The sequence below is a fragment of the Microchirus variegatus genome (genome assembly GCF_963457635.1).
Source record: "Microchirus variegatus genome assembly, chromosome: 5".
NCBI classification, from domain to species: domain Eukaryota; kingdom Metazoa; phylum Chordata; class Actinopteri; order Pleuronectiformes; family Soleidae; genus Microchirus; species Microchirus variegatus.
In genome coordinates, this window is record NC_139806.1 from 18,968,957 (window position 1) to 18,995,701 (window position 26,745).

The 26,745-nt window shown below is 38.6% G+C and overlaps 1 protein-coding gene across 2 annotated transcripts; it reads left to right on the top strand.

Annotated features, from left to right (window-relative positions):
- Window positions 1-19,838: 19,838 nt before the first annotated feature.
- Window positions 19,839-26,643, top strand: efcab14 (EF-hand calcium binding domain 14). Of its 2 annotated transcripts, none has more exons than XM_083889476.1 (9): window positions 19,839-20,530; window positions 21,343-21,491; window positions 21,582-21,727; window positions 21,945-22,043; window positions 22,136-22,243; window positions 24,188-24,340; window positions 24,467-24,575; window positions 24,652-24,783; window positions 25,150-26,643. In XM_083889476.1, exons 1-9 carry the CDS (start codon window positions 20,355-20,357, stop codon window positions 25,326-25,328), a joined length of 1,251 nt encoding a protein of 416 aa, XP_083745602.1. In that variant the 5' UTR covers window positions 19,839-20,354; the 3' UTR covers window positions 25,329-26,643. The 2 variants fall into 2 exon arrangements, with proteins under 2 accessions (XP_083745602.1, XP_083745603.1); XM_083889477.1 differs by having other exon boundaries at window positions 21,346-21,491.
- Window positions 26,644-26,745: the final 102 nt, after the last annotated feature.

Genomic DNA, 26,745 nt, shown 5'->3' on the forward strand with positions numbered 1-26,745 from the left:
TGTTTTGGCAGGGTGATTGATCTGCTGTAGTTCTTCATCCTTATGGTATTTTGACCAAAGCATGTTCACCAGAGAACTATAGGTTAACTTTGATAAATAGGGTATAATATGTCCCCTTTAAACCCCTTTTGCCCCCACCCACTCCTGTGCTGCTGGTGTGTGCACACAGATGCTCCCTCAATCAGGTCTGATAGTATTGCTTGACACAGCCCATTTTTAGATGGAGACGCGGCACACAAACGATGTTCCACTGTTAATTTTAACAAAGACCATTGTTAACAAAGACCAAATGGAGGCAGAGGCATCAACAACAAGAAAAATCACCAAAGGTGATTTACGTCCTAGCGGAGAGTTGAGCTCCTCAAGTGTATTCATGCTGTTATCACTTTGTATTCAATTAGGCTTTTAACATATTTTTTTCCTCATGTGCGTATTTTGTGGCCGACTCTGGCTGCTAGTGTTTACATTTCTACATTTAACTTAACCATCAGGAGTCCACTTACATTGATTATTCATTCAGTGTAATTTGCAATGCTCAGGTTATGTTATCGCCCTATGTACAGTTTTATATGTACATTTATCTCGCAGTTAGGTGATAGTTGAATCTGTGGCCTGACAGTGAATGTACTAATGAGAGAGGAGGGTCCATGTCAATGTCACAATAGTCTCCTTTCATGCTGTCTCACAGACCTACCGCCTCCTACATACTGTATATGAAATCACACATGAATCAAAACGTGTGATGTATGTAGATTGTACAAAGACTGAAATGTGAGCTATGACACAAGTTAGTAGAGCAGATAAAACCGAGCAGCAGGAAGTAGCAGAACATTTCTGTCATAAAAGTGTTGTAGGCCGTGTCTTTGGTCGCAAAACTATGACAACACTCGTATTTGAACCTCCCAATGTAGGAGCACCTTTCTATGTGGAGAAATCACCATGATTTTTTCATGTGCGTCATCTTTCATCTGGGACAGCTCAAAAAAATATAAGTAGCAGCAAAGATTTCTCACCACTTAATTAATTCAATATTCACGATATATTCATTGTCTTTATAGCCAATTGTAAGGGCTGGGTCATACTTTCCATGCCTGCATGTTAACAGAGCTCAGCTCAAGCCTGGATGACATAAATTTCGTCATCCACTCGTTTCCGCTGTGGTCCACGCAGACACAATCCCACCTCCAGTTTGAGTTTGCGCACCTCCCTGTAGCATAACACTTTCCAGTCCAGTTGACGTGAGCTCGTTTATTGGTCAAAAGAGACAATGAATAAGACGGTAACCATGGAAACTTGCTTGAGATTATGAGAGGAGGTTTTGCTTGTACCCACACATGTTAAAAAAAAAAACACAAGGATGTACAAAAGAGGGTGATATCCTGAGAAATCACTGCTACTGGAATGGAATGAAAGATCAAGTGCGCATGCATGGAGCGTTAGACTGACAAGCACCCTCGATTTAGTTGGAATGGAACTGCGGGCATGTACACACATGCAGAAATGCGAAGTGGCTCTTCAGGGACATTGAATGCGGAATGTATGACCGGCCCTCAGCCATTCTTTTTGTTTCACATCTGCCATCAGCAGGACATTACACTGGATGTGATCGTGTCAGGTTTTCTATGGAAGTTTTTCATGAAAGTTTTCATCAAGTTAGAATGACTGGTTTGGTGATATTGGTTCTGGTCTGGTCTGGCTTTTTTTTCATCTGTGGCAGTGGTTTGATCTCTGTGGCAACAGTCTGGGGATGACATTTTCCCATTTTAACATGCCAGTGCCCCCGAGCTCATAAGAAATGTTGAGTTTACTGCGTAAGAATTAGACAGCACAGAGCCCTGACCTCCAGCCCATACAGCACGTTTGGGATCAACTGAGACGCTGTCTGCAAGCCAGACCGTATTGTCTAACATCTCTCATTAATTCTCTTGAGGATAAATAGGAGGAAATCCCTGCAGCCAGTCTCAAATACAAGGACGAAGGGATAGACTGACAGAGTTTTGTTGGAGAGTTTGTCGAGGTGAGTTTAGTTTCAAAAAGTGCCTTATATACCTTTGGGTACTTTAACTGATAATACTGCATAAATACATTTTATTCTTTTCAAATTGTTTCTCAGCAGCATATTTAAGAGAAGAAGAGCATCAAAGTTTCACAAAAACAGCAGGTGCTGTGTCAGAAACAAGTGTTCAAGAGACTGCTGCAACAGGAATGCACAGTGAGTTGTTTGGAACACCACGAGTATTGAACCAAGAGGCTTGTTCCAAACAATCTGGTAGAATGCCTCTTATCGATCCACCACTAATAGACAGATAGGATAATCTCAGTAGTGGTAGATAAGAGTAGTAAATGTTGCAAGTGCTGGTGAGGAGACGTTCTCACAGCAAACAAAGGCAAAGTTGTTCGTGTTCATTGGCGCGGCAGCTCAGCAGAGACCTAAGGATAAGCCTTAAGCCAGTGCACAGCAGATAGCCAGGGGTGAGGGGAAAATGCAGACAATACGGCGGTTAGGCTCCGAGGCAAGAAGCCCTCCGCAATGGCAGACTACACCAGATAATGTGTCACACAGCAGTATGTTGGTGTCGCAAACAACAAGGCCCTTATTCACGCTGTCAGGGGAAGCTTCATGGAGAGAATAAGAAATGACAGAGAGGAGAGGATTCAGAGGGAAGGAGAAGGCAGAGTGAGGAATAGAAAATCTCTTGAGTGGGATCTTAAGAATAGGTTAGTAAAGGTGTGATGCCGCGGGCGTAGAGAATAGATGTAGATTCCCTTCTGTCATTCCCTGTGTAGGAATTGGAAGGGCTGGCCGGATAATATAATTGGTTCCAGGAGTGGTGAATGATGCGGGGAGGGACTAAAAACGTACTCTGAGAAACCTGCCGGTGCACGCAGGGGAAAGAAAGGAAAAAAGGAAAACAAAATAAATGTAAGTTGACAGGCAAAGTGGGGGACAGTTAGGCTTAGTGTTATTACCATGACAAAGAGAAAAGAGCCCAGTGTCTACTCCCTGCATGCAGGGTGAAGAGGTTTAAGGACAGAGCAGCAGGAGATGAGGAAGTGGCACACTGAGCATGTGTGTGTGTGAGAGAGAGAGAGAGAGAGAGAGAGAGAGAGAGAGAGAGAGAGAGAGAGAGAGAGAGAGAGAGAGAGAGAGAGTCTCTATGCGCTTGTACTAGCCTGCGGGTGTGTGTGTGTGAATCCGCGTGAGCTCCCTGTCGCTCTCCGTCTCCCTCTGTCATGTGTATGTATGTAATGATACCTCTTGCAGGGTGTAGCACTTTGTCTGCTCTGATATTAATACTCTGCAACTCGAAGATAACTAGGGAGGCTCGTGGAGGAATTTCTCCACTTCTAACGACAGAAATGATTAAGTATGTTTGTTATATGCTCACACAGGGCCCGAAGTGGTGTTACAGATTGAATCAGCTGCGATAGAGACAACTATCAAAGACTGATGACTCCTAAGGGCCCCTTCAGGCATGCAGGAGACTGATTGCTCCTCTGCAGGGCATGAAGTGACATCATCCCTGGCTGGAAGCTGTTAAGAGCAGGGCTTGCAGAGAACTAGCAGTGTGCATGCTTCATATACCATATTTATATGCCTCACACACACACACACATCTCTGAGCATTAGCATGGAGAGTGCCTTGTGTGTCTTTACACAGTCGGCTGTGCCGCTTCACATCAGCCGGCCACATCAAACAGAGGAGGACAGGGTTAATCTCTCCCCATGGAAATACCCAGAGGTTTGTGCAGAGATGCACACAACATCTCCGTTACTCAATGCTGAGCAAAATAATAATGAATTAATGAAACGGCACAGAAAATAATTGTGTTAATCTGCATCCGAGTGAAGTCACTGAAGAGCTTCCATCCTAGATTAGATTTTCATACAGCATACAGCTAACTAAATAGCAACAGCATTCCACTTTGGTTGTATTTTTCCATGTTTGAAAAGAATGAAATAGTCGAGTTTAAAAAAAATGACGTGGGTGCCTTGTTCAATTACATTTAAATATGATTTCACATCAAGATAAAAGAGGTGGGAGAACCACACAAGGTAAATTGGACAAATACAAAGCTTGATATTTCTTTTTAATTTTTAATTTTTTTTTTTATTATTTGAGCAAAATGCAGTAAAAGTTTATCAGACAAGTCAAAATTACTCTTTGATCCCATTAGTTGGGAATACACCATACGTCTGTTTTTTTGCCATTATCTTTATCTTCAAATGTGTGTCTCTTGTTTCTTGTCAAGGACCAGGGTTAGAAACAAGTGAAGCATGTTTCCTTATCAACATTGTTGTTTTGGGTCATTTAAGATTTATTTGTCACGATGTCCTTGACTATACAGTACGTTGCTCTGAGATTATAAAGTGACTGTAGCAGTTATGAATGAGACTGCCACATTTGTATTTGTAATTAGGACAGGGCTTTTCTTTTTCATCTTATTCAATAGATAAGTGTACAATACAATCAATGTGTTCTTGTGCTCGGAGGCGCTGCAATCACAGTTAATTATTCAATAAATACAATAAAAAACATTAAGATTGTAATTATGCAGCTATCAACATGACCACACATTGCACTCATGAGTTCATAAGTTTACCAGTGAAGATTATGTTACATCATTGCTGCTATTCATTATCTGTATACACCATCCTGACTTATTAGAAGACCTGCGTGTGTTTTATAGTTATTCACAAATACAAAACTAAACACACACACACACACAGCTCTGGCTCATCTCAATACCATTACAGTATATGGCATGTGTACTGTATGTGCTTTGGCAGGATTAGGAATGTGGTGAACAAGCTGGAAAACATGGATGGAATAATGATCTAATGTGTTCCAAAAGTTCAGTGAGCTAGTAAAGCATTTTTATGCATGTTTTATTTTTATTTTTTTTTAACTTTAACTATATTTTATCAGATTTGGGTCTGCAGGATGTCTTGGGTTTCCCCCAGATCCCAAATGAGTGTGAGTATAAAGCCATTGTCTAATATTTTGACTAAGGTGATGGTTAGTCTGCCCCCATCTGACAGCGTTTTGCAGACCCATATTAAAAAATTATTGGGTTTTCAAAATCCGAATTGCAAGGTTATCACCGGCTGTGACACAGACAGACGGGTAATTTGTTTCATCAATTTCAGGACCCAATTATCTGATTGGGCATTGTGATTTCTTTTCTGGCTCTGTTGAGTTAGCTACAGAATTAGACTTAGCAATATGTATTATTTTCTCTCACTGGCTCCGATTTTTCCTTCTGATATTTTCCACTTGTATGGATTTTCTTGAACTGGGAATTAACAGAGGCAGGAGGTTCTTCTGCACCTTATCTCCTCAGACAGGCAGGTCAAGTTTTCCTAACTTATTTTTTTTTTTTTTTAACACTGCACAGTGTAACACAATTCACTCGAAAATTCCCAGTGAGTGATCTGCAGAAAGAAGGCAAGAATGGCAGCAGCTGCTGCTGCATAGCTCCACGTTTATTTATTTCTTACATAAAAGCTGCCCAATTCTACTACTCTTTGAGATTGACCCATCAATATAAATTTCCCTGCATAAAATAAAATGAGCACCTGGGGCTGTTTTTTGCACTGTTTATACAGTAAACACCAAGAGGTACAAGACACCTATTATAGAAATTATGTTAGTGTGAATAGGACAGGTGGTGACAACATGCAGCAATATGGATTTTTACATGAGGGTCTGCTCTCACAGCAGTTAACAGACCACTCCCTTAATAGGATACCTGACACTAATATCAGTCAATTGGACAGCGTTGTTGTGTTGTACTGATCGTGTTGTATAACATGTACTCCTTGACTTACTCAGCAATGTTAAGTGAACACTGCATCTGAGGATCCTAGCAGTGCTTGCACCCCCTTTCTAAAAAAAAAAGGGCCTACATGTTAGTCCAAACACAGGATGATGGATGCGACAAACTACAGGGTTTAAACTGACAAACGTGTTGTGTCATTACCAGCGTGACACGCAACACAGCAGTGGCATGGTGTGAATTATACGGCAGCAAGACATTGAAGAAGATAAGCAGGGCAGGAATTATGGAGCAGAGTCCTGCAGGGCGCTGGAATATAAGTGTCAAAAGAGATTTCAGTCATAGTTATTGTGCTTTTTGTTAGCACTGTTACAAACTCCAACTTGTTATTAACTCTCTGACTTGTGATTATGTTAATGAAGAAGCGATGATTGACACATCCTTTCACTTTTAGGGAAAAAAAAAAAAGAAACGATTTTTGCATATTCTTGGAGATAAGGAGCTGTGTGCTGATGTTTGGAATGTCAAGGCTTTGTGTAAAATAACACTGACATTTTTAACTTAATTCTTTGACATGACTAATATGACATATTTTTTGGCATGACCATTTTTTTTAACCAATATAATGTGATTTTTATATAGTATACAGTACAGTTCTGTGCAAAAGTCACAGAGCTCCAACAGCTTTGTTGTTTTTATGTCAAATTCATTGGCATTTGGACCGGAATGATGTGACTGAAAGTTGGTTTTATAGATTTAACACTGTTTAACTTGTTCATACAACATGTGCACGTAATGCTCAATCATGTCTTGAATATATACCTTTTTCACAGCAGATATTTGTCGACATGAAATAGTAGGTTTTAACCACCAACTTTAATTAGGGGTTCCTAAGAGAGCCGGGGTCGTAGGTCACACTGAATACTTGACACTTTAACCTGTACAAACTCTTTTCTTTTTCAGAAAGAAATTGTTAGTTTCAAACTGGGTACATGTTTCCCATATTTTCCAATACAGTTATTGAGAAATAATCATACTGTATGGTTGGATGGTGTAGCGGGTTAATTGTAGGTCAGTGGTATCATTTTAGACACTGCATGTTCCTGAGTGTATACATGAAATTCACTGTGAGGGTGAAAGTTTGGCAGTTTTCTTACAAGCTGCATTTATAAATGAATAATAAAAAATAAAAACTATTCTGCTTTTTTATTTCCTATAGCATCTGGCCCTGCTTTAATCAACACATTTCAGTTTAAACTACCTCTGCTTTTAATTCCACAACTAATTAAACAGTGTGAACCGAGTCTGTCAGAAAGGGATTGAAATGTTTGACTGTTTTACCTGTGAGGGGAACAAAGGTTATTTTTAGAAGGTTATATTAATAATATAAATGTTAACTAGGACACAAAGGAAACAGACAGAAGGGAGAACAACATTTAACTGTCTTCTGTTTTTTCTTTTTTTGTCTTTTTCATCAAGCAAAGGTCAAACTTCATCTGTGGCTGAAAAGGAGGTTATGACAGAAGAATGCAACATCACTGATTAATGAGATAGCTCCGGGATTTCAAAATTAAAAAAAAAACTCAGTGTTAAAAGGGGGAAAAAAAGAGTCTGTCATTATTTCTTGCTTCCGTGTCTATTTGAATTAGCTGTGATCTGTGCTTGTCGCCTAACTTTGAACACAAGCAGTCCTGAGTGACAGGGAGCAGTCTCTCTGAAGCCCAAGTTAAAAAAAAAAGGATAAAATCTCAGATCTGACTTGTGAAAAGCTTGTGAAAGCGTCCCTAAATTTAGGTCTAGCGGGCCATCCTTCACCCTGAAATCAATTTGAAATAGTCAAGCACAATCAAGCCTCTGACCAGCACCTGAATGGTGAACGCTTTCTTGCCAGAGTTTGACTCAAATGCAATTTGAGACGGGCTGAGAAAAGGATTTCACTTGATTTGCCAACTTTTTTCTCCCTGTCACTGTTCACCCAACATTACAACCTTTAAGATAACACTGACAACATCAGACGCACCCCCCTGCTCATGTTACGCAAAACACGTCTATCGCTGTTTTAAATAGATTCTGCATATTCATTTCTGGCCAAATTGATTTTTTTTTTATTATTCCTCTAAAAGCACCGTCTTCCCATAAACTACCATTTTCTCTTTTATTGAATGAAATGGATTTCTGAGGTTTCTTGCAGACGTGTGTGTATTTCAATTGCAGGAATAGAAATACACACACATGATATGTGTGTGATGCTACACACACATATACATATATATATATATATATATATATATATTTATAAATATATATATAAACATATATACATATAAACAATATATACATATATAAATATATATATATATATATATATATATATATACATATATATAGTACATGTGTGTGTGAGCAAGGCATTTCCACACAATCAGACTTATCAGAAGTATACACTGCAGCAGAAGAGAAAGATATAAAACTAAAATGTCATTTATATACACAGTGATCTACATTATCAGTCAAAGCTTCAATAAAATACACATTACATAACTGTATGTGTAGAATCTAAAATGAAGAGATTTAAAATCATGACAGACGTATTCGTTTTCGTTCATTCACCCTTGACCGTGTAGTGAATGATCTTTTCAGCGACAATCAATTTCATCAAGCACAAATATTCAAACCTGAATAGCACAAGAACAGTCATCTCGTCCTCACCGCTGTTTCGTTATTTCTCTGTTTTTGAATTATTTTCACTTGCAGTTCAAAAACACAAAAGACAAAATCTACTTTAGAAAACTAAATTCTAACGTCTTATTTAGAAGTACCGCAAAAATAAAATAAATGTGCTCTCAATTGAAATTCCCTACGACATGAATTATCAACTAATTTGGAACTAACAATGATTTCCATTACTAATTTTTTTTAATTATCTCTTTGAGTCATCATGATCAAGTCTTCTATTAATCTTTTTTTCCCTGCATCTAAGCCACTGACTGTATATAATTCTACAACGATGTTTTCAAAGTAAAACGCTTAATAATATTCACTTTTATTTGATATAAACCAGAGAAAAGCTGTAATATTAGAGAAGCTGGAACCAGAACAGACAGAGCAGACTCAAAAAACGATTAGTCCTGCCAATTCATTTCCTCTTGATCAACTCATCATAGCAGCTTTAAATGAAATAATTTACTAACTGTGAATGAACATGTATTGCATATCCATCAGCCTCTCCAGTACACGACCTGCTGGAATATTAGCAGAGGATTTGCAGTGTTGAAGTAGCGGGGCAAAGGACGTCAAACAAAGGCAGCAGTTGTGATGTTGTTTGGGGGAGTTTTTCCTTTTCCTACTGGTGTTACACAAATTAGATCCGCTGAAAACCTTGTTCTCCCCCCTCTATGGAAATGACCCACATGCTGTAAGTTAGGAAACATGCAGTGGATGATAATAATGCCTCACCTTTCCTCCAAACCCTTTCAGTATGGTCTGACAAAAAGAAAACCTCGCCTCTTGTGCACACCAACGATGATATTCAGAGCCTGCATTGTCCATTGACTAATGGAGGTTTTCCATTAATCCTCTGTGAAGGACATTTTTAGCTGCTCACTTTGAATAAATCTGGCTGTGTAAACTTTTTACTTCATCATAACTAAATTCCAAGGATACTAATCTTTTTTAAGAGATAGCTCATGTCTTATATTGACTTCATCTGCTTGTCATAAATCTAAAAAGGAATAGTTTTTGATTTAAAGGAAATGGAAAGAGCAGATATTACTCTCAGCAGAGATCATTGTTGTGTGGCTCCATATTAAGCACAAGATAAATCCAGCAGGGTTTGAGCTCAGACTAATAACTGTTTTAAGTCCCAATAAAACCCAAACATCTGAGACGACTTAAGAAGTTGATAGACACTTGGCAAGGATGGAGCCTGCTCAAGATGTTAAAACCCTATTGTCGGAGTCGTCCTGCTACAAAATCCAAACAGACGTTCATAATCACCTTTCCCTCATTTTATTTATTTATGTCTTATCAATGTTTGTGCATAGCACCAATGCCAAATCCCTCACTGCGCAGGCAGGGATTTTCCAAATGTAAATAATGGCAGAGAGAGCAAATATCCACTTCTCTGCCAACATCTTCATCAATCACACCTTTTATTACCTGAATCGAGCAATAGAGCAAATGTGGGAATAATTCATTTTACTATTATTGTTTGGCACATTTGTAATTCATTTGGCGATACTTTTAAGCAACTACATTTGAGTCCCGCTAAGTTTGCTAATTACTTAAATTGCAGGAACAACTGGACCATGTCAACCCTGAGAATCACAGATTCTTTTCTTGTTGCTGTTGTCGGAAAGCAATCCAAACACATGGTTACGAGTAAATTCTTTGCACATGGTGAACAACACGAGCCAGTGATTTACAACTCGGACAAAGTCGTCTTTGATAACAACATTTCGAAAAACACTTTTCTGTTCAACACAGTTATTCAATTCCCCGTTTTAAAATGTATCCAGGTTGCTATGGAAGCCCATCTCCTACCAAGGTTTAGGAATCAGTTGTTGTTGTTTTTGTATGTTTTTGTTTATTCAGGATGTCCATTTTACCACCAAAAAAGACATAAAATAATGTTATACTGCCAGGGACCCACTGCTACGTCACATCTGCCGCGAACACAACCTCCACAAACTAACTGAAAAGCTCCTTCTTTGTGAGTCTGAATTCCCTGCAACTAACCTCCATCATGAGCCACAGGTATTCCACAACAAGACACACTTTGTCATAGTGGGCGGTTGCACACACATTATCAGCCCTAATCCTCTTATTTCCTTTCTCCTTTTAAAAATTTGTCTTTCCTCTCGACCTCATCAGAGGAGGCAGCATTTCTATCCTACATGCCGAATGGCAGCTGCTGCAAGCTCACACTTCATTTTGCGGGGGCTCCATGAAGCTCAAGGTCCAGTGAAACACAAATAACACATGGTGTAGAAGAAGAAGAAGAAGAAGAAGAAGACGAAGAAGAAGGAAAAAAAACTGAATATCCTTTTCCATGTGCTGCTCATCTGTATTATAGGCTGAATCACAAAAAAAAGATCTGGCTGACGGAGAATGCTTTGAAGGTTTTAGTCATACCCCAATGTGCTGGTTTTCTTCTCATGCGCCTCGTCAAGGTCTCTCCCTTGTGCGCATGGATCGTAGAAGCTGGGCGAGGATCTGGTACAAAGAGAATTGCAGATCAACCCCAGCTTGACAGTATATGAATACAACCAAGCACAAAGAGACTAAACAGCACTGCCTGCACCTCAACATAAGTAAAAAGCTTATTTAATTTAGCATGAAATGAGCAGAGAGGAATTTATGCTTGTATACATAACTCTGTGTACATTCCCCTTTTGGCATTGTGTCAGAAAGAGAAAAAAAAAAAACACAACACATTGTTATTTCATAATCATCCTTGCTGCTTGCAACAGTTGTTAACAGTTAAGCGTCGTATTACAACATTTATGAAAGCGAATCTACTGAGGCACACGGCCGTGGTTTTGCAGCAGTGCAGCAGGCAGACAAAGCTTTGCTGAAATAAGCGACACTGCTGAGGACGCCGCTGTGATTGTCCTTGCCAGGCATGATGGCTCCAGCATCATCATAAACACACACAACCCTCCTGTGCTTTTCATCCACTGGACATCCCACAAGCCTTTTAGTCAATAGTTCTGAAGGCAAAAAAAAAAAAAAAAAAAAAGCAGCTCATTAACGACTGAGACTGATAAAGGCGAGCAGAGATGGAGCAAGTCGACGGGCGAACCACAAACAAGCAAATAACAGCACAGTCGGGTGTTCATAGGATATGCGTGGTGTTGGAGACCAGCTTAAAATGTGTGATTTATTTCTCGCTCCCTCTCTTCCAAACACAGCTGTGTCACTCTCTGCAGCTAAGATGACTTTCTGAAGGCAAAGAAAAAAAAATCTATTTCTGCCACTTCATGTTTGTTTACACGGAAAGAAATGCAGAGCAGCCCAATTTCTCTCTGACACACACACACACACACACACATACACGCACACTCACAAATGTGAAAACATCTCACAATTAAAGCTGAAACACAGCTCAAATCATTTCACAAGCATGTGAGTGTGTGTGTGTGTGTGTGTGTGGATACAATTAGACATTAGTGCGGTGTAGTTGTAACACTCTTAATTTCTCCAATCAGGTGCGGGCTGCATTAACACTGAGCAGATGTCAGTTCAAACTCCATATGTGCAAAGTCTCTGTGAATGAAACAGGCAATTTAACAGCCAGGAATCAGGATATTATGAATAATGAATAGATTTTTTTTTTTTAATTCCCACACTCCAGACTGACACCTTTGTGACTTTAGAGTCTTCTACTGATCTCAGAATAACTGGGATTAAGAAGTGGATAATACACACATGCATCTTCCAGACAAACTTTGAATCTTACAGTTTATTTTAATTCATGAAACCTCAGAGGTAGTGAAATTAGTATTTTTGTCTCTTCTTATTGTTTATATTACCATGTTCCTTACTGTTTTAGAACTCAGTGATCTATTTTTCACCGTTTCTGTAGTGCGGCATGATGACAATAAAGCTTCCTGAACCTTGAATTAATTCAGTGTTTAAAATATACTTTAACGAAAACAGCTCCCTCGTTGAAAATAGAACATTTCTGCACTAAACTCACTTTAAAGGTTTATTTGTTGCTGCTGTTATTGTTATTCGTGGTATCTCTATATTACTGCCCTTTTATACTTCCACTCCGGGAACACTTTCACTGTGCATTTCTCGTCGTAGGTGGTGAAAACTAAGTCAAATCAACAAATAGTTGTTTATTATTACGTTGACTTTAAGATATCTTTTTAAATAACAGCTAAAGTAAAAAATAGACTGCAGCCACACACACACACACACACACGCTGACACACACAATCCTGTTTATGCAACTGCCAATACAACTTACAAATTACAGTGTGTGGAAAAGGATGTCACATTTCCCTCCACGTCTTCGAGGAAAAAAATAACTCAGTGTGTTTACGTGAAGATGTTTTTCAAGCCACTCAGTGAATAAAAGACAGATGTGAGTGATAGAGGAGAGATTGAGAAAAACTCTATGAGACATAAAGGAGATAAAGGAAGAAATATCAAAAGTGACGCGACGTCAACTTGTCAATAACTTTATAAAACTACACAGAACCACTCTCTGCTGCCGCTGCTGACAGTAAGACACAGCTGCATTTCACAGCACAAAACACATCGGCCTTTGTCACAGATGAGCTTCAGGAAGGGAACCGTGTATGGTGAATGCATGCGGTAAAAAAAATAAAATAAATAAAATAACCACTGTGGCAAAGAAATCTGGACCAGAGTGGGATTTTTAGGAAACTGTTAATACAGTGACTTATTTTCAAAAACTCCTGTTCCACCTCATAAAATAATGATCATTGTTCTTGTCTCCAGATATCAATGGAACCAGTTCTCTCTCTGTCCCGCTTTAATCACTCAGATGAACAGTTTTTAATCAAATCTGGAAAACTTCAATGGATTTCAACCCCCCCCCCCCCCCCAGCTTTGCTGCTCCCCTCGCCTCCATTTTCCCTTTTACTCTGCACATCAAATGTGTCTCTCTGTTCTACTTCTATTTGCTTGTGTTGTGCTTCCGGTTTCCTTGTATTATAAATGGAAGAAAACAACGTAATAATTATAATGCGCTGTCTTTCCCTTTTACCCCCCTCAACAAATAGAGGAAGAAGTTACCTAGCGCTCTGAAGATATTACCAAGAAAATGAAGGGCCTATTTCACAGACATGGATTAAACTAATCCTGGTCTAATACACTGAAAAAGAGAACTTGGTCTGTCTGTCTGCGAAACCAATCCTTAAATCTCATTGAATTTAAAATGTCTGATGTTCCTGCTTTACGCTCAGCTCCACTACACCATATGGGAGACCTATCAATATAAATGTTTCTTAATAGCACAACGTTGGATCATAAACATTTACATAAACATTTAAACAGGTTTACAGTGTACAAATGTACATTAAATAATAAACTCCACATTTGTTTTGAACTCCCCACATATGTATCTCACTGTCTCCCCCCCCCCCTTTCTCAAGACTTCCAGTGCTTAATGTATTAATCTATTCCCTTTTATCCACCACTTCAGATTATATCAGACCTCTGCTGTATCCCTGCAGTGGCAGCCTATATACTGTTTAGTGTCGCCACAGTGTGATGTCTAGCAGAGGACAGAAAAATTGATTGTTAAGCCTTGATGTTCTTGTCCGATACGTTTTCTTCTACATTTAACTGACACTTTGACACAGTGGGGGGTGGGGGGGGGGGGGATTACACATGGTTGTGGGACTTGTTGTCATCTCCCTCTCCATCTTTTGCTATTACACAGAAAATATTTCACCATAGCCGGTGCTACAATAGCTTTAAATATTAACTTGCATATGAGCTCGCATTTTGTAGCATAAACACAGCTGACTGTCTGTAATGTTCAGTCTGATGCAATAAGTCAAATATTTACATGCACGTGTAATTACAGGATCTTCGCACAAGATACGGCAGACAAAATGATCAGCGGTGACCGCCGTGCTGGATATGAACATTTACATCGCTGCCATTGTGTCGAGCCGAGCCAGAGATTTTGAGCTCATCTGTCCTTGACTCAAACCTGGCCTTTCTGCTGCACTCAAGGATTGTTTGATGTGAGAACATTGCCCCCTGCTGATTCACTTTCATACACTATGAGAGCCTCTACAAGCTGACTGACAGAAGACATGTGCGACGCGGTCACTCAAATTCTGCACAACAATCACTCTCAGCTTTGACAACTGTGTGGTTTGTTGTTGTTTCTATTCTCGTGTCACTCAGGAATCGGCTCCCCGTGAGTCGCATCTGTAGCGGCGAATGTGTCACATTCTGGATATGTTGTTGATATTGGTTTGGACTTCACACAAGCTGAAGTGGTTGGAAAAAATCACACAGAATAAAGTTTGAGATGCCTAAATAATTCACAAATATCACAAATAAATATTTATTGCATGCCAGAGAGAAACTACTAATTGATGCAGAGCATCAAGGCAACAGTTATTTTCAGTGCAGCATCAAAGCCCATAAAAACCTGACTCCTTATCTTAAATATTTTATTTCCTGGCATTGTTGCGGCTTTAATTATTTATGATAATTTTTTTTTTTTTTTTTAAAAACAACAACAATTGAATTGAAGTTAGAAATCTCTCATCTCATTTGAAACAGGTAGGTTTCATCAGTAACAACTGTTCATTTTATATTTTACATCAAATGCTGTTAAAAAACTGATTGGCTGATGGAAGAACATGAGATCACCTTTGTTAACTGGGATCCAGCATTTATGTATTGTTTTACTACTTGTTTATTTATAAATATTGATTGTCAGGTGCAGTTGACCTCGTGTTTTTATAGGACTGCAATAACAACAATATAGATTCATTTGCAGATTCATTTTTCTTAATCATTTTTCATTCTTAATGTCTTAATCATTTGGTTTTCTTCACTAAATATACAATTCCCACAAAACCACGGTAGGTTTAACTTCTTATTGATGTTCACCAAGCTGATTAATTGACCTATTGTTGCAGTCAGTGGACACAAAAAAAAACGTGTGGTTCGCTGAGCAAATGCTGCAAAGATACATGGGTCTGATGTCGGCTACAGAAAGAAAACATCCCAGACAAATGGTGAAATGGCCAAAACCAAATGTGAACCCCATTAATCATTGATTAACAAAACTTGTTTTCAGGACTTTAATAATAAAGGGGACAGAGATGGAGTGCAGTGAGCAATGGAAAAGGAAACTTTACTGTAAATTATGTGTTTCCTTATAAAGCTCTAGACAGCAGCTGTCAAAGATAAAGTTCACTAGTTCAAGTATGTGTCACAGTTCTACATGCCATGTGGATCCCATTTCATCTGTCAGCCAGTAAAGTAGATATTTCACGATGAAACTCTCATGTCCACCAGTTGAGTCATCCAACATAATGGTTGAAAGATGGTGAAATTACCTGGTGAGAGAAATTGGTATTCTGACAGCATCCCTGCCTCCAACTGACGATAAGCCCTATTCTCACCATGCCTGCCTTGTTAGAAGAAAGCCTTCAATTAGCAGTCAATTCTATTCAGCATTTCCTATCATGCCAGTACTATTTACATTCACTGCCTAACAGTTGCAGGAATCACTTCTGCGTGGTGAGAATATGAGTAACCCTGCTGTGAGCAAAGTGCAAAAACAAGTGTTTCGTAGTAATCACAGTCGCGGGCCTCTAATACCTGATGCTCCATGCCATGGGCTGTAAATGTGTTCAACCATAAATTGAAGTGTCATCCTTTCAGTACCTTACCTGGATGAGAAACGGAGACTCCAGCAAAGAGATGAAACACCTCTGATGCTTTGATTTGCAGTGTCATGCTGGTACTGGTCTGTACACACCATCAGCGTGATGCTTGTCCCCTCACCAGGTGTTCCTATAGTGGAAAAAAAACAACTGATTTATTTATTTATTTTATTTTTTAATTGTTGGATCCACAACAAATGCATTCAAAACAGTAGCGCAAATGCCATGCGGTTTAATTCAGTCAAATAACATGGTAGGCACATAAGCCTGAGGAAGCTATAATAATATTAAATTAGTATTTGCGTGGGTGGCATCACGCTTATTCTTGTGAGCTGACAAGCAATGCTTTGAGAAATTATTTTCTGAGGATAATAAAACATCAGCAGTCGGCCTCATGTCTTGCAACTCAATGGCCAAGCTCATACTGAGAAGCTGAGGAGCATCTAAATTCCTTTACGTGTTTGTAAATTGGCCCAGTGTGACGATTTTCATTTAATGTCGTTATTAATAGCGTTGTACTAAGGTAATAATAGGGGGCAGACACATAAAAGAATGTATTTTCAAAGCCATAAGCAGACCAGTGGGAGTCTGTTTTCAATGAGAAGGAGCTAAAGGCCAGATTGCAGCCACCCCCACTTCTACTCAGCCCCCGTGTCTTGCTGGGTCAGCCCAAATGCAATCCAGGTCAGCTGGATTTCCAGAAACCCCTGCTGGACTCGGTAAACTGAGACAAAAAATGTAATTGATTTTTTTTTTTTATGTGGTGCACTTGTAAAAAATTAATGTAAACTCCAAAACAAACTGGCTACAGGAGTGCAGTGATCTGAGGGCAAAAGCTGGAGATCAAACAATAAATAGGCTAATGGTGTAAAAATGGCCACAGTTTACAGAGTAATTAAGTTGGAAGAGCAAATATGTGTCATAACTGTTTTTCTCTTAATCCACAGAGAAAATATTTGTTGCCGTTCTTATTAGGGCTGACAATGTGGTTTACTTGATAAACATATTATCATGGTTTTTCCCAATAATAATGGATCACAATAAAACAAACATAATACATGTGCTAAATAACAGACAAACCAGTGAGGTTGAGAACAACAGTGTTCCAATGTCTTGGTAGAAATGACATCTGAACTCGTTTTCATTCATTTCAACAGAAACTGATCATTTAAAATGAATTCATCATAGAAGCATAATGCCATTGAGCTAAAAGTTCATACACAATATTTTTTTTTTAATTCCTCTCAGTCAAAGCGTAGATTATGGCTGTTGGACAGAAAACCTTGAAAAGAAATGAATTTACAAAGAAAAATGTGAAAAGATATACCATGAATAATGAAAACCTAATCATATACCTCCACTGCTGCCTATCTGAAATTAATTGCTGAATTGTGTACTAATACCCAGATCAATTTGACTGGGGAAAATCAGTCTGACAGTTGCCTAATTGCTTGTCATACACTTATATTTAATTTCATTTTCATTTTCTCCAAGTGAATTTCATTAAGAGAGTCATACTTGCTTGCATCTAAATGTTGGTGTTTATTTGGGGTTCATCTTATACGTCTGCAGACAGCTCATCTATAGGGATTTTGCACTAGCAGTCTAAGCACTTTATTCTGCTCTGCAGAATAAATGGGGGGAGGTAAGGATAATTGTATGTTTCAGTGAAACAATCCAAAAAAAAGGCTATGTTTGAACTCATAAATGCAGTATCAAATAATACATATTCTCATGACTGGGAGGCACAAAAACAACATCAATATACAAAACTGTCACTGAACAACCTCCAAAAGGAAATGACTACAAACACTTTTACAACCACAGAAGCTGAGTTTCTCTTAACAAATCTGAACTAAATTTTCAGAAGTTCTGCAAAAGAAAGTGCACTTTTGTGTTTCCATCGACTGCATATTGGGAGTTAGTTTGTGAAGTGAAGCAGTAGATGATGCAAAAGCAGGTCAACACAGAAGACTAGGAAGGAGAGCCATGCGAGATTTAAAAGTGTGAGATCAGTTGCTGTTTCACATCTATAAATGTAGTAACATTTGCTTGTTGCAGTAAATGGAGGTTCCCTCTGTAGTTTTCCTTTTCCACCATTTTTTCAGTGCAGTGAAATGTGGAACTTAGAAGTGACATTTCAGTATCGGGATTTCTGAACAGCATTCTTTTTATTCACAGAATCTGTTTCCATTCCACTTATTTTCATTTATCTTTTTATCAATACACCAACTATCCACCCCCTCTTGCATAAACACTTTTATGCAATACTTCAAGATAGCATACCTCCCATTTCTGGCATGTTCATACATCCATATTTCCAATGTAATTAAGGCACTTAGGCAGTCTGCTCCTGATTGCCAAACCTGGGCCACACTATAGCCATGGCATGGCTACCGGTCAGTAAAGAGTAAACACTTTGCAACGAGCATCTTTGCTAGAGAAGGCCCCTAGAACAGTGGTGTGAGTGATGGTACTACAGGTGGGCTGTGATAGGTCATTAAATATAAATAAATGTATGAATAAATAATAAATATGTATTTCATTTTCAGTTTCGCAATTTGTAAGGTAGATTTTTAACAAATACTGATGAGGAATAAAACAAAGACATGGTGTGATAGCAGGTAATATATATGTATATATATATATACATATATATTATATATACATATATATATATACACATATATATACATACACATATATACATATACATATATACATATACATATATACATATACATATATACATATACATATATATATTATATATATATACACATATATACATACACATATACATATATACACATATATACATATACATATACATATACATACATATACATATATATACATATATACATATACATATATACATATATATACTATATATATACATATATACATATACATATATATACTATATATATATATATACGTATATACATACACATATATATATATATATATGTGTGTATACGATGCTATGGAAGAGAACCACATGCATGTGTTGAAAGATATGAAAGTTCGGGGATAAAATGAAGATTTTTGGACCTCATGCTCGGATGAAAACAATAATATATAGGGCAATTATTGATCCTCGTCTCTTGTGTTGATCACAGTTGTGATTCAAGGTTTGGGTGTGGGCCTCAGAGGATTTTCAGATTTCAAAGTGAATATTAGGGGTACATATAACACATCACTGCCACAAGTGACCCACATATGATGCTAGATTATTTTTTTATTTTTAAATCAGAGGAAACCCACCTGGAGGAGACTGATATGCAAATGAGCAATAATCCTCATGAGGGCCAAAACCTGATCCTATTGAGGCAGAACCTCATTTCTGAGTAACTGGTCAAGTTTATGGCTAAGATTTGAATTATGTTAGGGTTAGGTGTTAACTGGCTCAGGTTAAGGATAAATATATTGGGTTTTTTCAATGAAAAGTGCAGTAACCTCAGAAAAGTGTGTTGCATGTTACCTCTTTGTGTCCAGCAGACCACATTATCTCACATTCCGTCCGTGTTTGTCCGGTCTGCGAGGGGAGGGTGGTGTTGAGTTGCAATCATCTGCGTCAATGTTCAAAACAGAGGAAGTTGTAGCTTCACTGCGCCAATCAGCTGTGAGGATATTCGGGACGCCCTGCCTCTCAACAAAACAGGCAGCAGCATAGAACAGCAGCTTTAAATCCTGTTATATAATTTTCACAGCTCCTGCCGATCTATTCATAGACATTTTTGTTGGAGTCGCAAAATGAGCGACTTCGCGGCGGGTAACTTTAATCCTTGCTGAGAGGAAATGGCAGCGTACACAGACTCTGTTAACGACTGTTAGCATGGTGCCAGATGCTAGGCGAGTTAGCTAATGTAACCGCCGGTAGCTAGTCGTTTAAAGTAGCGTTATTGGATCTTTGTGGGTGAGTCGCACCATGGCCTTGAGCCATTGACCATTTTGGGTATTAGGTGTCAGTCAACAGAAGCGACCAGTCGGCACTGTCCGATGTGTTTCCTATACTCGTTACCACTGTTGCCTGGTTGAAATTCAAGCTAGCAGGGGGAACCTGGAGTTAGCTTAACCGCTACGTCAACAACAACATCCAGCAAACTGGACAAAACGTTGGATTTAGTCGGGTTAAAATCGGGCTCGGCGGGTTCGCTGACCCCTCAGAAGAAGATGAAGAAGAGGAAGGAGCTGAACGCCTTGATAGGACTCGGGGACAGTAAGAGAAAGAAGACAAAAAAGGGGTCCGGTCACCGCCTCCTCCGAACCGAGCCGCCGGACTCCGAGTCAGAATCGAGTTCAGACGACGACGAATTCAACAACCTGAACGGCGGAGTCAACTTTGGCAAGTGAGTGAACGGCTCAGTCACATTCTGTCGTAGGGTTAGGGTCACTGGTGTGCAATGTCTTTAAGTAGCTGCTCAAAACTAATTTCTGAAGAAAACGTCAAATTCTACACATAACAAGGTTTAAAGTTGTTCAATAATCGATTCCTACCCCCAAAACAAATATCAATGGACAATCCTGAATATATTACAGGAGTTAGTTTAAGGCACAAATCCTGAACTCAAGGGTTTGACAGCTCGTTGTCATATGACATGCATATTTGATAGAACATGGGAATATTAGGGATGCAGGATATTACGTTTATCATCACATTTGAACACTTTTTGCTTGGGCAATAACTTACATCCGGGGAAAATTTATTTAAAATCTGTTCTTTACTTTAAAAATGCTGTTCAAAGACAGACAGACCTCCACTTTTTGTAAGGCTAACAATGTATTTTGGTTTTCTTGGAACACTGAATTTGAATCTATGTCCATCCATTTTGGTGGATGACCAACACAATCCAATAATTTCTTCCTTGGGTCACAGCCTTCGTCCTTGGATATTTTCATCCAAATCTGCACTTTACTTTTTGAGATATGCTGCTCACAGTCAAACAAAGCCTATAACACAGTATCCTGGACAAATGCAACAAACTATCCAAAGTGCGAGTATTATACAATGATGTACTATGGTTACTGTGGTATGATTATTTTTCTGTAGTAGTGACAATCCTCATGAGATGTAACGGGCTTCTAAAAATACCTTGTTCATTCATAATAAATGAGGCCTTGAAGTCACGTCTAACTTACTCATGTTCCTCCTTTTTCACAGAAGAAGCTACACACAGTGCTGCAGTGTGTGCTACCCCTTGTTTCTGTTCATCATACTAGCTGCTTGTGTCATGGCCTGTGCTGGACTCATTTGGATGCAGATTGCCTTGAAAGAAGATCTCGACTCCCTAAAAGAAAAGCTGCACAGCAGTAAGATTTTCTTTTCTTCATCATAAACCAACTGTTATCCTTGTGACATTGCCTTTTAATATACTGTTTTGTTTTGTTTTTTTGTAACAGTGGAATCCAGCCAGAAGGTGTGCTCAAGTGAAATTCCAAAACTAAGTGACGACCTGAAAAACAAGGACAAAAAGCTGGATGACATCGAGAATGGGGACAAGGGGTTAATTAAACTCTGGTCTAACCTAACAGAAATGAATAGAAAGGTCAGTTGTCATTGTTAAATGTAATTTTTAAAATATATAATGTCAAGTATAAACTTTATAGTTTGTCTCATCAGCACAGCTGTTAACAATCACTGTGTTGGTTTGGGAAAGTTACATGAGTTGCTTGTGGACATCCCAAAGGTCCATTATGAAATAAAATGATCAGATTACCTACCTAACCCTACTTGGTGATGTAACTGTTTTTTATCTCCTGCAGATCACTCTGCTGGACTCAGCTGTGAACCACTTGAAGGCCAACTTGAAATCGGCCGCCGATTTGATTAGTCTTCCCACAACGGTTGAAGAGCTTCAAAAGGTAAAGGCCGTGCAACAGAATAAAAAAAGAAAGGCCCAGAAACTTTCCATTAACATTCTATTCTCTGTTCTCATTATTTTTTTCTTTTCCAGAGTGTGGCCACAATTGGTAGCACACTAACAAGTGTCCAGCATGATGTGAAGACAATGCAGTCTGCCCTTGAAAATGAGAAGAAAGATGATGACTTGAAAAAGACAATGGTAAAAAGCCAGTGACGTTTTTTCTTTATTATTATAGTTTATAGTGTTTCAACTCTGAACTCTTATTCGGTGACACTAATAAATAACAGCTAAATGTGACAAAGCACAAATGGATGTGTAAAGTAAATCATAACTTGCACTCAGCAGTGTTGTGCCTTGTTCTGCCATGGCACAGACTGGAGTTAGTGTTCATCATGTTTATCTTGATGAATCATCTCCTAATATTGTCAAACTGGTTGTGGATGGAAAGTAAACGTACAATCATTTCTATTGTTGCCAAAGAGGTTGTGGAAGGAAAGTAAACACGTTTATTTGCTTTTTCATATGCAGATTTTCTTAAAATCAGGTCTAAATGTTCACAACATTTGGATAAGACTCTACCTATTATCAGATTAAGAGTGATATTTAAGGGCTGTAAACTGGTAAAACATCAAATCTTCTAATGTGCATCTTGATGCTTTGTATGTCTGTGTGGCAGGATCCACCACATGATTTACTTTGAATATGTTGGCAAGTGGGTGTGTACAGTATCTATTAATATTGTCACAGAGTGATCAACACAACAGTGTGTGCATACCTGACTTTTGTTTATGGTTGTGTTGTTAACTGACTTCAAGGATGGGTGTGGTCTGACCACTACAGAGTGGTGTTGTCTTTTTTTTTTCAAGAAGTTTGGGTTTTCATTCTATTGCTTACATCTCTCATGTTATCTCTGTTTTTTAAATCAATTTGTGTGCAAACATTCAATTCATTTATTAGTCAGCATGAATACATTTTCAGAGTGTTTCCAGCCTCCAGTGACTGTGACGATACATAAATGCAGTGAGATTGAGAGGCAGTCGATGAGAATAGACTTAACTCAGTCTGTCAGGCTGTGTGTGCAACTGCTCAGAAGTCAATACAGTGCTTTGGCCTATTGACAAACATCAGAGGAGAATACATGCTATGTAGTATAGAGCAGCACAAGCTTTTGTATTCTACAAAGCACAGGCGGTGGATTTTTTTTATTAGTCGATGTCAAAGTTGTATTTTACTTGTGTTTTTTTGACAGCTTGTCATTTTTTCTTCTCTATGTTCTCTGCAGACGTTGATAGAAGCTGTTTTTCTCTAACTCCCTAAAATCAAGGTCAAGTTTATTTTTATAGCACATTTAAAAACAACCCCCCATCGCCCAAAGTGCTTTACATCATTAAGTAAAGTAAATAGAAATAATAATGAGGTAAACAATGGGTGTGTAGGAAAACAAAGCAGTACATTGTGTTTTAAATTGATCGACTTAATAACTTGATTTACCAGTGTCTAATTAACCCCTTCTTGATGCTTAATGGTGGTTCTTTTGCATGTTTGTCACGATCTGAACTGATTGCTGCGTTGATTATATGTATCATATTTTATTAAGTGAAGCAGTAGTGAACTTCACCGCTGGCATCTGTTTTATCAAGCATGCATGATTTTGTAGTACCTGCCAAGCTTGATTTGAAAGGTTAAGAAGATCTTTTCATTGTTTTAGATCCTTGCATTGTTTTTTTTGTTTTTTTATAATACATGGGGAAAAATGCAACAATCTATTTTGGGTGATCAGGCGCTTTATTTATTTATATTTGTGGAGTAAAACTAGGTCACACGGATGACCTCTGCGGAATGTTTTCTTTATTTTATCTTTCGCAAGCAAAACACGATGATGAAAATGATGTAGACCAAATAATTATGCATGTGTATATATGTGTATATATATTTATTTAAGGATGTGACCTCAATTATGTGATGGCAGTGATGAATTCCTTGTAGGCTGAGATCTCAGAAGCCTAATTAAGGAAGATTAGGAGTTTATCAATCTATCAGCTGGGACCCATGTGATTTAGCATGAATACACTGTATTTTAAACCAGAGCTATAAAAGAGTACACTGCAGTTTGCTTCACATCATTTTTTTTGATCGTCACAGGATGTAACAGACCTGAGGAAAGCAGTTGGTGAAGCTAACAAGACAGAGGAGCAGTACCATACCTGGACCGCCGAGCAGATCCATGTTCTCCTGTCTACACTTGCAGATCTACGTCAGAGAGTGGAGTCATTAGAGAGCGGCTCAAAACAAACTGTGAGTCATCTCAAAACTCTCAATAACTTCCTGCACATTTAGACTTTTTTGTACGTTTTTGTGGCATATTGTTCAACCCTGAGAGTAAAAATACACTCAACACTCTATCTTCCATCTGTTTGACAGTTAAATGACGATAATGCAGCGGCCATACAGGCGGACGTGAGTGAAACTGCAACAACTGAGACGGTGAAAGACGCTACTACAACCGAAGCACCGCTTGAAGATGTGCAAGGTACAGGGTGGCACAAAGCACCCCCCATCCTTCATGTTTCAATTGTGTATTTACTCAGTACATTTTATTTTCACAGAGAAATCCACGTCACAGACTGCGCCGCTCACAAGGAGACATCCACGCTTCTTCCCTTCAAAGCGCTCCAAGAGGAACGCTAAGACGAGATGCCCTGACAGGATCTCCCTGCCTGGTGTCAATTCTCTGAAAGGTACACACTAATGTTATATCTTAGCATTAAATACAACAGGACTAAACACTCTGAGCTGAAACTTTGGAAAATGGCAAGAAGGGGGTGAGGGAGAAGAACAGGGGGCGTGGTTGTCTGTACAATGTAGAGGCAACACACAGAATGTTTGCCTTTGGCCAGAGAGACAGTAAACACACATTTTTAACATAATGTGTAAGTCAAATACTTTACATTGTCAAGCTTTGGACCTAGAGCAATAAACAACATACTAGTAACCTATATAGTATATTGATATATTATATATATCAATCTCCTCATCTAACTAAACGTGTATTTCCATGATGTACTTTTGCTTAAACCTGCCTTTTGCTTCTTTTGTGTTCACAGAGTTGGAGGACATCTTCCAGCAGGCTGGGGTTGGACATAGTTCACTCGGACTCACTCACCAGGACCTGAGGAAAGTATTTGGAACATCACTTCCTGGTGCTCAAACTTTTGACTGCTTTGACAGTGACAGGAACCAAAGGTATTCCCTAATGGAACTGAGAGCTGCTGCTGGTTTTTGAGCACATTATCACTGACCGCAGTGAACAGTATTGAAAACCCAGTCGGGTCAGGGGGGTTTGGAGTTCCCTCCCTTCCTTTTGTGCACTTTTGTGAACGGAGTATTTTATCTTACTGATGTGTGCAACAGCGCCGGCATGTCCTCCTTACTCACTCCCCCTCCCCTCGGTCCGTTTCCACACGACCCCAGCCACAAATCATCATCTTAAATTTGAACACTAATCTGCAGAATATTGAGCTCTCATTTTAGCAAATGTATTGGTTTGTATTCATTAAGTGTAAAAAGTGAGTATTGTGAATTAAGTTGGATCCTGTTCTGTTATCAAACTTGCTATTATTCTCTTTTGTTTTCTTCTTTTAAACGATTGGTTTCATCTTGATGTCACACTTTTATGTATCCATCGTCTTTGGAGGCTGTAAATGTCGCATCTGTTGCAGATGTCCCCACCTATCAACACCTGGTACAACTCACATGAATCTTATTTATAGAGCTCCACATGGACATTTTATGAATGTTTACAAATGACTACTATCAGCAGACTTTTTGTGAGAATTGTTTTTGTTTTTAGACAGTTTCCTAACTTATCTGAAACACAAAACTGAGTACAAGATGTAAGTGTTTTTGTACGCTCTTTTCTAAGCTAAATCTGAAGTTGCTGTTTTTGTTGTGTGTTTTTGTTGTTTCTTAGTTAGTTGTAGTAGGGGTTGTATGTTTAGTCGTAGTGCATCTGTTGTAGGGCTTTTTTCCCCCACTCGTTGCAGTTTTTAGTTGTACAAGATTTGAAGGGCTATAAACACTTTGAATCTCACGTAAAGAATTCCGTGGTAACTTATGAGGCATATGTAGCAATAACAAAATGACATAGATGTTGCTTGATTGAAATTGCAGTAGACAGAATGCACACCTAGCTCAGAGTTTTAACAGGTAGTACAAAAAGCACTGATTATCACTCTACTTGATTCATTTTATTCCATTTTTATGGACCTAATATTAGTGTATTATTTACATAACATGGTTGTTATACTCAAATATTGTTGTATTCTGTAAAAATGGTGTAAATGTTTTCTCCACTGATTATCTTGTACAGGGGACTGGGTTGGCAAAATTTGCTTTACGGTCTTAATCTCAAGATTGTACATTTATAATAGTTCTGTTGTGCTTTGCATGTTGCTTACAACGTAACATGAACAAATAATTTAATCTTAACATAATCAATGACTTGGTTTTTTTTGCAGGACAGTGTTCAGTTCAAAAATGTCAAGTAGCTTTTGGTTCCATGAGATTTAATGAATGTGTTTTTGTGTGGACACCAGGTAATAAACACACTCTTGAAAGGTTTGATCTGTGGTCTGTCTGATGTTTAAAGAGGTGAAGCCAGAGGCCTTGTGTGGTGGTTGTTGCATGTTTTATAAGGACTG